The 13,826-nt window shown below is 41.3% G+C and overlaps 1 protein-coding gene across 1 annotated transcript in view; it reads right to left on the bottom strand.

Moving 5' to 3' along the window:
• The window catches only part of LOC121063021 (CUGBP Elav-like family member 4), a 1,483,068-nt gene that overhangs the window by 1,341,818 nt on the left and 127,424 nt on the right, over positions 1–13,826 (bottom strand). The window contains exon 2 of the mRNA XM_040543331.1: positions 13,321–13,403. Coding sequence (XP_040399265.1) covers positions 13,321–13,403 — 83 coding nt within the window. The remainder of the gene's footprint in view (positions 1–13,320; positions 13,404–13,826) is intronic.

Raw genomic sequence — 13,826 nt, 5'->3', positions numbered from 1 at the left:
TCTGATGTCCCTTGACATGTACCACAGCAATGTTTTTTGGTTCCCTTACAGCTTGTAAAACTTGGATAATTAGTTCCTCGTGAATCAGTCCTTTTCCTTGAGAATTAATTAGTCCCCTTTCTTCCCATATTTTTCCAAATGTATGGATTATTCCATATGCATATTTTGAATCTGTATATATTGTTCTGCTTTTATTTTTTAACAACTTTAGAGCCCTTAACATAGCATACAACTCGCAGGCCTGTGCTGACCAACTCGGACTCAAAGGGCCTGATTCTATTACCTCGAATGTTTTTCCATTAACCAATGCGTATCCCGATTTTCTTTTACCTTCAATTACCCTTGAGGATCCATCCACGTATATCTGCTCCCCTGAGGGTAATTCCACATCTTCTAAGTCAGGTCTTAATTTTACCTGTTCTTCTATATTTCTAAGACAATCATGTTCGAGCTTCTCTCTCGATTCACCATAAAGAAATTGAGCAGGGTTCTGTACTGAGGTTGTTTCTAGTGTTAATTTGGGTGACGATATCAAAATTCCTTCATATTTCAGCAGCCTTGCATCTGTGATCCACTTTTCAGCTTTTTGTTGCAGCACTCCACGTATATTGTGGGGGGATATAACCCTGATTTCTCCCCCAAACGTAATCTTTTGAGCTTCCTCCACTAATAGGGCAGCTGCCACCACAACTTGCAAACAGCTAGGCCAACCTCTACTAACGGGGTCTAGCAGTTTGGATAAATAGGCCACCGGTTTTTTACTGTCTGCCCACTCTTGGGCAAGCACACCGCAGGCAGTCCCTTCGGTGCTATTCACAAACAGGAAAAATGGTTTCTTTAACTCTGGAAAACTCAAAACTGGTGGATGCATAAGTTCTTCCTTTAATTTCTCTAATTGCTCCTCATCATCTTTTGTCCATTTGAGTAATCCGTCCTTATTCAGCTTATTGTACAAAAATTTAACCTTCCCACTATAATCTTCTATCCATTGTCTACAGTATCCGGTCAGCCCTAGCAATTGTCGTACCTGTCTTTTAGTAGTTGGGGCTTTTATTCCTAGAATTCCTTTAACCCTTTCAGGATCTAATTTCTTCGTCCCTTTATTTAATAAATGACCTAAGTATTTTACTTCCTCTTCTACAAACTGCAACTTTGACTTTGAAACCTTTAATCCTTGTGACCCCAGAAAATTCAGCAAGCTGATACTTGCTTGTCTTACAGCATCCTCATCTTTTCCTGCTAGTAGCAGATCGTCCACATATTGAATCATTGTTGTGCCAGGTGTCCTGTTAAACTCTTGTAAAATTTGCTCCAGGGCCTGCCCAAACAGGTTTGGAGATTCCGTAAAACCCTGAGGCAAAACTGTCCACCTTAATTGTTGTTTTCTATGTGTATCTGGGTCTTCCCATTCGAATGCAAAATAGTCCCTAGATTTTTCATCCAGGGGGCACGCCCAAAATGCATCTTTCAGATCGATTACGCTATACCATCGGTCTGGATGCAGTTGGCTTAACAGGGTGTGTGGGTTTGCCACCACTGGGAACCTGGTAACGGTTCTTTTATTAATTTCCCTTAAGTCATGTACTAATCTATATTTACCGTCTTTCTTCTTTACTGGTAAGATGGGAGTGTTGAAAGAGGACATACAGGGCTCCAATAGCCCTTGCTGTAATAACCTTTGGATTTCGGGTTTTAACCCTCTCCTACCTTCTTCTGAAAGGGGGTATTGTTTCACCCTAACTGGTGTTTCTGGTCTGTTTATGGTCACTTTGAAAGGTCTAATATTTAATTTTCCCACGCTCTCTGAGGTATACCAGACCCCAGGATCAATATTTGCTTTGTCTTCCACTCGAAGCGGGCACAGCTTAATTTCTAACCTTCTACTTATCACTTCTAACCCTATCCCTAACTCTATTATTAAGTCCCTACCTAACAAATTATATTCGGCCTCTGGTACTAGGAGCAGAGATCCCTCACTCACTTTAGAATCAGATTCGATGGTTACTTCTTTTATAACAGGGACCCCAAAAGGCTCCCCCTTTGCTCCAATCACTTGTACTTTTTCTGCAGAGGCCCTACATCCAGTGGGTAAGGTTTGGACTGTTGATCTTTCAGCCCCTGTATCTATGAGGAATTCTACTTCCTCACGCTGGGGACCTACTTTCAGTTTTATCAAGGGCTCGCTTTTATCTCGGGTCCCCATCAAATAGAGCCCCTGACACCCCTATTCACTCTTAAACATCTTCTCATCTTCCTTTCTTTGTCTGCACTCCCTTTTCATGTGACCCCTTTTATTACAGTAAAAGCAGATCACATTTCTTTGTTCCTGGCCGCTCTTCTCTTCCTTTCTGAATTTCCCATTCGTGGGACCGAACCCTCGATTCGGCCCGACTCCTCTCTGTCCCTCTCGTACCACTGCCACCATCATACGTACTCGTTTCCGCTCCTTCTCATCCTCCCTACGAACATATGCCTTCTGTGCTTCCCTCAGGAGTTCATCCAACCCTTTGTCCTGCCAATCCTCTATTTTTTCTAATTTTCTCCTAATGTCTATCCATGATTTTGCTACAAACTGGGCCTTGAGCAACGCCTCCCCAACCGGGGTTCCAGGATCTAAGCCACTGTATAACTGCAAGTTTTTTCGCAGTCTTTCTAACCATTCTGTCGGGGTTTCATCCTTCTTTTGTTGCTCATTGAAGGCTTTACTTATATTTTGTCCTCTAGGGACCGATTCCCGTATTCCTTGAATTATGATAGTTCTCAGGTCTTGCATATGACCTCTATGTACGGGATCTTGATTATTCCAATTTGGCGGCTGCACTGGCCATTTAATATCTGCAGCCGGGCCTTGTTGGTGCTGCTGATCCCAAATTCGCATACCAGCACGCCTAACCATTCCTCTCTCCTCTGATGTAAAGAGGATTCCCAGGATAGATTGTAATTCTTCCCAGGTATATATATTTGGACCCAAGAATTGATCCACTTTCTCGGCTACTCCCAGTGGGTCCTCTAATAAATTTCCTATCTCCTTCTTAAAATCTCTGACATCCCCTGAATTAAGGGGAACAGCTACATACCCCATTCCTGGCTGGGGTCCTCCCATTGCTATTTCCCGCAGGGGATATAATCCTTCCTTTAGGTCAGATTTTTGACTTCTTGTCCTGCTTCTTGTTACTGGCCCTTGTGCTTCATGATCTGATTCTGATTCTCCTGATACTGTTGACTCAGAGGGTCCATTAAGGACGGGGGCCGTCGGTGCAGGCGGTGGAACATAGGGCGGGGGTGGTGCTGGAACTTCTAAGTCTTTCCTCTTTTTATCCCGCCCTCCTTTTTCTTTTAAAGGGTATAATTGCGTCCTTGTATCTGAATTTATCCAGAGGTGCGCATACTCACTTTCCTCCGGGCTAAAGGGCTCCTTGGAGTTTACGTAAATATTTAAGGCTTGGCATATCCAATCCTTGAAAGAGCCAAATGGGGGCCAGAAAACGCTGTCCCCTTTTATGGGCTTATTGCCCCATACTTCAATACAATAATAAATCATTTTAACTTTGCTCTTTCCCCGCCTAGAAGGGGAATCACTCCAATGTTTAATCATTACTCCTAACGGACTATCAGAGGGAATAGAGGGTATCCCTATACCACTAGATTCCCTTCCCATGAGGCCAGAAGGCTTACTTTTCTTCTGCCCCATCTTCCGGAACACCTTCACTCACACACACACAAAACGCTTCCCCCTTTTCGTGGCCCAGTCCCTCGCGGGATATGGGAACCGCACTACCGAGGGGTCCACACTCGCTTCGTCCGCACTTGGACGTCTCATGTGTCGTGCTCCGGGATTCCCAACCCCAACCGAACGGATCACCGGCCTATACTTACCCACCCCGTGGGTCTTCGTTCGGTCTTCGTGCACAAAGATTGCTTGGGGTTACCGGTTTTTATTTGCTTGTGCCTAATTTTAGGATTCGTCAGTGAAGGGCTTGAGTGAGGCTTTCCGTTCCAGGGGCCGCCGAAACCGGCGGGGCGCCTCCCCCGAAAGGATCCCCAGTCAATCCGCCTTCATCCGAGTCACGGCACCAAAATTGTCATAAGTGAGACCACGCAATTTTCTGGTCTATCAAAAATATTTTATTAATTAAGTAAGCAGGCACAAGCAAAACAGCGCTGGGCGGCCAGGGAGTCTCCGCTCCGCAACGGCACGCAACTTTCCTTTTTTCGCATCGCTGTTTTATAGCATCCAAGTTCCTGTTGAATCTCTTGAGGCTGCGCAGTCCGTTGTTGGGGGGTCGTCGCTCCTCTCTCAGTGTTCATGCGTTATGCTCGTGCTCAGGAAAGGGGGTAGTGAAGCGATGCCTTGCGATCACAGAGTCTTTATTTCATCAAGGATGTTTGCCCAGCACCCCCTTCCCCACTATCTACTTTCTTAATCCTCCCCCTTAACAAGGCCATAAATTGTGAAACCTTATCTTCTCAGTATATTCTCTGCATTCCTTTTAGAGACAATGAACAAACACCCGCTAATTTATCACACAGAGCAAGATGGGATGTAGCAGAGAAGGAGACAATGCTGTTTGGCCAGATGTGAGGAACTAGCGTGACTTTATTGAGGAAGGACACTGCTAAGTAGCACAGAAGACATGCAACCTCTCATATGTTTATCAAGGAAGATATTGACAGTGGGGCTGATTGTAAGCCAGCCATAAATAAAAAGGCCCAGAAAATCCGATTCCAATTTTGCTACCCTGGATACAAAGTGCTATTCCATTGATCAAAGCTATAAACCAATACAGAAGCTCATGCCAGCATGTCTTATAAGTTACATATTTACCACGTAAAGTCCCAAGTCCCTGTAGTAGCAAAGAAATGACTGAGCTATTCACACAGCAGGAGAAAAACAAATTCACTCCATCTGTTTAAAGAAACAACCTGAGCTTGGAATGGATTAGTTATAGTTGGACAAGACTTGCTCTGCCAAAACCTGCCTACAAAGCCAGTGATCAAAACAGTTTTTCCCCCAACATGCCAAAGAAAATATGAAGCAGAGGCTCTAAGGATTGTAGCTTCCCATATCTATGGGGAAAAGAAGGGAATAAGTGCATTCGAGCACCAGAGTTCACTTGGAGCTGAAAGTGTGTGCATTTCAAGGTCAAAATTTAGTACAGAACTCAAAAGAATTTGAAGGTGTATGTTTTTAAAAAGAGTTGTATTTTAATGAGACAATACTTTTTTTTAAGGGGTGACATGGTAGAAAGAAGCAAAAAAGTATGGGAAACAAGATATAAGAAGTTCCTGTTAAAGAGAAAAATGGGAAATGCACATTTCTTATTTGAAAGACTAGGTTAGGCTTAATTTTGTCCTTGTACTTACAGAAACTAATCAGAAAGATTTGACATTGCTGGGAACCAGCCAAGTGCAGCAACTCATACATGCAGTGCCACTGCACGGCTCTCTCCGCAGCTGCTCAAGACAGCAAGTCCCTTCAGAGAGCTGCCCCAGCCCATCGCACAGCCCCACAGCCATGCTCCCCGCCAGAGGCAGAGCCCAGCATGAGGGAAGCACAGAAGCTAAGTGGGTTACGTTATGTCAAGTCCCATCAAAAGCCAGCCACACGCAGAGAATTGGGGCAGCCTATGCCACTCCCAAAAGGATTGCAGATCAGCTAGTTCTTTAAACAGGTCTTCTCAACTTTAAGCACAGTTTTAAGCTTAATGATGCACTTGGATTATTTAATACAGGATATGCAGCTTTCTGCAGCTACTGGCTGTGTTTGTGTTAAGGCTTGAAGTGTCTCCAAAACAACTCAAAGTACATACTACAGGCCTAGATGTACTACTACATGCCTAGATGTTCCTAACCTTGCTACCATGGGTAGCACTAACAAGTGTTTCAACCAAGATCCAAGTCCTTATTGTGTAACTGCCCCAGGAATTAGTCAGGGAGCATAGCTGCCCCACAGCATTCAAGTCTGTGCTGTAGAGTTCTCATTCCTATTATACAGAGGAGTTGAATTAAACCAGACTAAGACACACTTTTGCTTCTGTGATAATTTTGGTGGCAGATAACGCAAACTTGATCCATCACTCCTATGTATGGTCTTCAACCCCCTTTTGATTTGCTTTGGTTTTGCTGTTTTATTTTTGAACAGAATTACTCTTGTTTAACTGAGCATCTGAAGGGTTTGACGACACATACACATTGCATATAGAAGCACAGAGAAGACAGCTTACAAAGTAAGCTATGGGTAGTACAGCTACCACTAGTAAACCTATAGTGGAGGCAGCCACCAAACCATGCAACTCTGCAGCACCTTCACTGAAGTGCTTTACTGCAGTATTATACAGTATTTCACACTGCCATTCCTGTGACTGTAGAGACAAAGAAGTTAACTGAGTCTTTAACAGCACCTGTTTTTCTCTTCCCCTCTCTCTGACTGAGAACATAGAAGTAGAAGCGAAGGTCTAGTGCTTGGAAGTTATTCCTGGGTGTATCCATTATCTCCTTAATCAGCACAACAGTACTGGAAACCCTACTATTTAGGGTTCATTAGTAGCTAATGGCTAATGCCACTGAAACACCAAGACAGCAATGATCTAACTCCTACAGTTTGGAGATGGGACCTCTCTCTAGTAAAAACCCATGAGCAACTAAATGGCCCAGCAGGTGTCAGGGATTCTCAGTGTTTTGTAAAATCAGATATTCAAATGCAAAGATTCTTGGTAGAAATTTGCTTCCCCATTTAGAGCTACGGTACTGGTTCACGATGATGTCATTTCAGCAGTGACAAATATAGCTGACTCTGCTCTTTCCTATGCCATATAAATCCCTTGACCTCAATCAGATCACTGCTGATGTACGCTTGTGTAAATGAAGTCAGAATCAAACCCATGGCATTCACAAATGTAGTCCAGAGTAAGCATTACTCACAGACAAGAGACAACCCTTCAGAGGAAGGAAAAAATATATAATTTTCATGCAAATACCCTTAATAATAAGGAACAAGAGAGAGAAATAAGAGTATGAATGAAATGCAATTAAGAACTGCTCGGAGATCAGATTTGCTTCTAACTCTATGATGCTGCATCAGCTTCTTAAAGTAGCTTAAGCCCAAAATTTGACCTACCTGAAACTTGTTAGATATAATTTTTCATCAGGGATCTGTGAGCTAACTCAGTCCTTAGGCTTGGCTTTGAAGGCAGCTGAAGGTGCTCAGCTGCTTGCAGGACCTGAACTGTTTTGATTGCTCTGTGCTATGAAAATGGAAACTTTTTTAAAAACTGAGATCCAGGTTTGCCCTCAAATCGTTACACATTATCTATGCATAAACAGTGACATTATGGTTTGGAGAATAGGAGCCCTTTGATGGAAGGTAAGCTTGACTAGCCTATGGGAGTTTACTGCTATGCATATAAATGAGGCCATACATACAAAAATGCAGAACAGACAAGTGAAAATATACAGCATCTCTTTAAAATGAAATACTTTGATTGCTCCAATCACAATAAGTTGTAAAACTACCCTGAAGAATTAACAGCCTCAGTACATGCTAACTACATCCATCATAAATTCATCTTTAGTTTCTGTTACCATATCACTGCCTCTTGGGACTCCCAGTCCTGTCATCATTTGCCCTTTATAATTTATTCAGCTCGTACTTGCCTGAATCCTTTCTACTTATCATTCATCTTTACAGTTGTACATAAAATTAGATTGATCCTCCTATGGCAGACATGTCAGAAAAGAAAGTTGTCATTGAATAACACATAAAGCAAATGAAGGTCCAGCAAAAGCTTTTGTTGAATAACTTGGAAATCATCCTTTGAGAGCCAGCAGGTGTCAAAACAAAGACAAGACAATACTACCTTTAATTTTTTGTACACCATTCTTCAAGTGCCACCAAATTTCAAACAACTGAGAAGTCTGGTTCCCATTTTGAGTTATCTCAGGCTAAGCTTGGTCAGCCACCACAAGTATGATGAATATACCAGTCTCAGGTGAGATACCAGCATGCATCCAGCACCCTGGTTCTGCTACAGGGCTTGCTCTGCATCCTTTCCCTCCAATGCTCTTTGGAGGGGGCAGCAGAGAATTTGCTTTGTATTCTAGAGGCTGCTGTGTCGGGATACAGAAGCCAATCTTTAACTAGTGAAATGGAACTTTAATGTTTACCAAGCAGATAGGACCCAGGTGTTTCATCTCATCTGGAGAACAGAACAGCACTGTCAAACTAGGAGTTTTTAACAAATGGCAAGTGCATATGGTTTCCTCTATCTCTTGCCCCCTCCCCTCCCCAAAGCAAGATCCAAAAATCCTTCCATTGCTTTGTCAGTCAGAAGGAGGAAATGAGGAAAAAAAAATTAACCATGACATTGACACCCACAGATTTTAGAGTACCAAAGTATTTCTACAGGACTGTTTTTCGCAAGTCTCTTACCTCAAATCTGTTTTTAGTCCTTTTCATCTTCATTTTTAACTTCAGAAAATAGACATATTTCTCCCAGGGGAACAATTAAATGTGTTTTCTTTCAAAATCTAAAGGGCATGGTGAGCAGGCTGTGTTCATAAGGCTACTTTAATCAATGGAACCCATCCAGCCTGCCACTGCTGACCAAATTGCAATTTACATTGGTAGAGAAAACCTTTGAAATAGGAAGGTGCAGGAATATAATACCATTTTTGGCATAACAGTGTGCAGAGTGATATGTGGCTTAATGGTATTCTAACAAGCTTTTGGAAAAAGCTTTGAAACATTAAAAAAACAGACCAAAATTATAGCAAATTCTCCTCAACCAGTGAAATTCCTGCTATATGTGCAGGACTTATGAAGTCCACATGACACGTCTCATTTTAAGCCTCATTACAAGGATTCAAGAGCTAGATTTGCAAGGACCCCCCCCCCATGCTTGGGGTCTTTCCACACATATATAACAATTTAAGCAAATACCAAGACAAGACAAGACCAACAACATATTGACCAGCAAAATTATTTTGAAACTTGTGTTCAGTTTCCAAGTTATTTTAAATCTGTGTTTAATAAGAGTCTCATGAGCTCACCTGTCTTCTAATGTTAAGAGTGTGTATTTTTAAGAGAATGATGATGAACAAGGCAGAATATATATATATTTTTTTTCCTGGATGGCAGAAGAGAGAGCACAAGAACCATTCAGAAGAAAACTAATGATGTTTTGACTGAGAAATTTAGTATACCAGTAGTACCACTCTCCATTTCAGGAGGAATAGATACACTACAAAAACCCAGCCTAATTCCCAACCTGAAGCCCTGTGTCCCAAGCCCTGTGGATTGCTGAGGTTAACAGTTTTTTAGCTACTTAAATTCATAATTATTCTTCACAAGTCTTACAGGAAGATTTTAACATTATGCAAAGAGGCAGTGCCTCCAACCAAGTATACATGGACTATTCACTCTCAGTGCCTGAGAGCCACAAAGAAAGAGAGGAAAAAAATTCCACTGTGCTTATCATACATGAGCTCAGTTTATTTGTGCTATAAATAAAAGTAGATCTTGATAGCATAATTACATTTCTCAGCATTATCCTCTGCCATTCACTTCAGAAAGAAAAAAGGGGAGAAAAAGTTGCCTTTACTATAATTTGTAATCAAAATTACTACATTTAAAACATAATTTTATTTCCCTGATTTCATTTCCTGTGGAGCTTTGTGGGGCAAATAGATAATATACCAAATCTGCAGACAGATAATTCTCCCATCCCCTGCACTGTCATTGTCTAGCTCACTCCCCCCAACCCCAATCCATGCTTTCCCCAACACCATGGGCTGTGTTTTTGATGCTGAATTTTATCATAGAGAGATCTCAGCATCAGAAATCCCAGGGGTGAATCAACTTTTACTTTCTTCTACTACCTCCTTCCCTCTCCCCCAAATTACTCTTCTTTGCCTAATTTGCTTTTTATGATGTTGGAAAAAAAAACACACCATGGTTTCCCACTATGAAGGATTAGCACAGATTATGGTGAACAGTGTTAAATATAGGTGAGGAAAGAGAATTGTGCATCTCTCCAATCTGTTCTTGATTTCTCTTGTGCCTGTCTGGCTGGTAATAAGCCTCCTTTAATCTGGCAGTCCCCTTGGTGAAATCAGCACCACGGACAGCAATATTGATTGCTTCTGAGAAACCATCACAGCTGCTCAACCAAATTACCTTTGATATGTGACCTTTAATGTAATTACTGCAACATCAAAGCATTTCTATAAATTATTAAAGAACTAATATACTTCATCATCCAGCTCCCCTATTACATGTAAAATAAACAATCACAAGTAAACGCTTTCATTTGGAATGGCTGATGCTCGCAAAAGTGCTCTTTACACAGACATACCCTGCTATGTTAACCTTCAGTTATAGGCGAGAATTTCAAACTATCCAAAAGAGTAATTCATTTCGAGGAAGAGGATTCAACTAATAATTTTATGCTTTACATTCCATTCTAGTTGCTTCAAAATATCCATCATGATTCCTTGCTGCCCAAAAACAAAGTGCCATAAGACTTTATTAATCAACACATACCTGCTTGGAAGTCTTTGATTATTCCACAAGATGACTTTATGTCCCACATATAACATGGAAATGTGTGAAATATTTCTGTCATCTTGCAAAGCACATCCAGAAAGTAATTACTGTAAAATATGTACATGCAGCCACTCCACTAAAAACAGTGATACATAGCTAAGAGGCAAGGCGTCTGAATCTGGACACAAACTCCCGATGCCTCACCATTTCCATACATTAGCATTCATGTGCATATTATTAAAACAACTGAACTTTTTCAGAACACAAGAACACAAACAGCAACGTTGCAAGAGAAGACAAATACAGTTTACTGATGGAGGGGAAAGAAGCGTCTTAATTCAGTGGCTCACTGTAGTACTATTTCTCTTCCTATACCAGCCTTGTTAATTATTTTTGATACTTTCTCAGTAGTGCTGTTTGTGTCACAGACTCCAGAGGGTCAAGAGAAGGTGTTATATGTGTCATCTGTGAACTCATGTGAATGAGGACTTAGACCCTTGACCTTACAAGTACTTTTTACTTTATGATGAACTATTCTTGATATTGTTGGTGCGTGTTATCAAGCGCAGTCAGGTAAGTCATAAATAATTCTCTGCTACTCACACAGGAACCATAAAACGGTATCCAGGCATAATAGTTTAATCAAGAGACGAGGCTAGTTTCCTTAAATAAACTATAGTGACATCATTCAGAAGATGAGTTCAGAAACTTGGCAATAGACTGCATGAAGAGGGTTTGCTGGTGAAAAGTAAGGTTTAATCCTGAGACAGGCAGAACTAGAAGTAAAAGGGATGGGGGAAGTCAGTGCTCAGAACTCTCAAAAAACAGGTTGCTATTTTAGAGGACTCACTGTTCAGATGCAGATGGATAAAAACAAAAAAGCCTTCTGAAATCAGCGTGGCCAGTATGGGCTATATATGGCAGAAGTGACCAACTAAAGAACAAAACGTTTTACCTGTAGTCTAGAATCAGACAATAATATGGGAAGAAAGCCTTAATCTCAATTCAACTGGCTGAATTTCCCAACTGTCTAAAACAGTTTTCATTTTAAGAGTTTTGTGATTTAGAATCCCTAAAATGCAAGGCAGAATTCAGAAGTGTAGACATGTAAAGAAGTCTTCTTAAAAAAATCCTAAATATACATTTTTTTGGTTAAACCTAAGGGCTCAGTCTCACTCTTTTCTTGGCGATATTTCCATCAACTTCAAGGTGAAATTAATCTCATAAAAAGATACAAGCTCCATGGGCAAATGAGTAGTCTGGCTGCTAAATGAGGGAAACAAACAGTCTCAGTGAAGACAACTGGAATACCACTCACCATCTTTTAAATATACAACATCCTATTCATCACAAAGATAACTCTGGTTTTGATAAACACATTCTGACTTCAAGCTCATTTCAGAAAATTTCAGGTAAAATATCTGGAACATCCCTGTTCAAGATATATACATATATATATATATATAGCTTTTTGCACAGCCAGATCTTAATTCTCTCTCCCCTGAATGATAAAGGAAAACATCACTTGTTAGAAACAACAAAAAGGAAGAAAAAACTGAACTCCCCAAAAGATCCAAGTTACTTCCAATCTGTGGCTAACGGGTTTCTGTAAAAAAAAAAATTCTGAGGGAGTTGTCAGCTGACAAAAATGTATTTCTAGGGAATGAAGTATGTATATATTTTACATAAGGTATGGCCTTTAAAGCAAAGATAGATGTAGATGAGCAAGCGTGTGGGCATCTCTGTACTGGCAAGGCGGCAAAGAGATAGGTAAACAGACACAGGATGATGGAAACAAGCAGAGCAGAACCAACACTTTCTTCAGAAACAGAGCAACTGGTGTATCTCAGGTTTTGAGGAAAGGTAGGTTATGGGCAGACAGGACTTAGTCATTCAACACCAAGTAAAGATGACAGACTTTTGGATCAATTCCCTCTTGTTTTAGATGCAACCTGGGACCCTCAGGATCCCACTCTTAATTACGTGATCACTGACTTGAGAATCAAGCCAGCCTTATTCTGGTTTGCAGAGTGCAGGACTGCTACACTCAGCTGTTTCTAATCCACGCACCCCAGCTGAAGCTAAATAGTATCTCCCTCCCTCTTTTTGATCACTGCTAAACTGGAAACCCATCCCAGCAGAGCAGGTCTTCCCCACATAATGCTGATTCTATTTTTAGCTCTGCTTGCATTGTCTGAATCTTATATCTTGCTCATGTGAATAATTTTCCTCATTATCTTGTGTTCGTCTCTTCTCTCTCTCTTTTCTCCTTGTCTCACCGCCTTTCCCATCTGCTACAGCTGCTTGAATACTAAAGTAACGGAGTCAAACCCCTTTGTCATCAGGAATATGTTTTCATTCGATGATAACTCAATAATGCGATCTGTTTCTTGATTTCTCAGTACCACACCTTGCTTCATAGAAGAAAAATAGTAAGAGGTAGCACCCAGTGAGCAGTTCACCATAGCAGTCATATGCATAAAGCCTTTCCTCACCTGAGTAAAGCTGGTAGAATCCAGCCCATGACCAGTTAATTACTGTTTTCCTAGCTCCCGATAAGAGCAAAAGGCTTTTCTTTTTCTGCATGGAAACCAATTGGGTGGGTTGGTAGTATCCTGATTTTATTTCATTAGCACAACGCAGATAGTGAATCATTCAAGCAACTGAATCCATTATGCTTCCAAACCCAAGATGGGAACTCCATATGTAATCCATTTCAATTTGATTTTATTTATTTTTTGTGTGTTTGTTTTAGAAGATGATCAAGATGGACTCACCCCTGGCAGTGTCTTCTGTTCATGCAGTGCACTCTGGGCCTTTAGAGCAGACTCCCTTTCGCAGTATGTTAGGAAGGCACAGCCTGTAAATAAAAGAAAAACACTCGGTAAGAGAAGTGCTTCAGAGAGGATCTGTTTAAACATGGGATGTAGAACAAACCACTTTCCCATCATTCCATTCCCAGTAAGACAACCATAAAATCTCTTTACTGTTGAACTACTACTACTGAGATGGAGGACCATGACGGTGGGAATGACAAACTCCCAACCGACCCTGAACGTGTGCGGGATTTGCTGCTCCACCTGGATCCATACAAGTCCATGGGTCCGGATGGGATTCATCCCAGGGTGCTTAAAGAGCTGGCTGACGTCATCACAGGACCTCTCTCAATTATTTTTCAACAGTCTTGGGAATCTGAAGGGGTCCCATTGGACTGGAAGCTGGCAAATGCTGTGCCAATTCTCAAGAAGGGCAAGAAAGAAGACCCTAGCAATTACAGGCCTGT

This window comes from Cygnus olor, assembly GCF_009769625.2.
Source record: "Cygnus olor isolate bCygOlo1 chromosome W unlocalized genomic scaffold, bCygOlo1.pri.v2 SUPER_W7, whole genome shotgun sequence".
NCBI lineage: Eukaryota > Metazoa > Chordata > Aves > Anseriformes > Anatidae > Cygnus > Cygnus olor.
The sequence above is the reverse complement of the archived record's forward strand: the minus strand, read 5'-3'. Positions and strand labels throughout refer to the sequence as shown.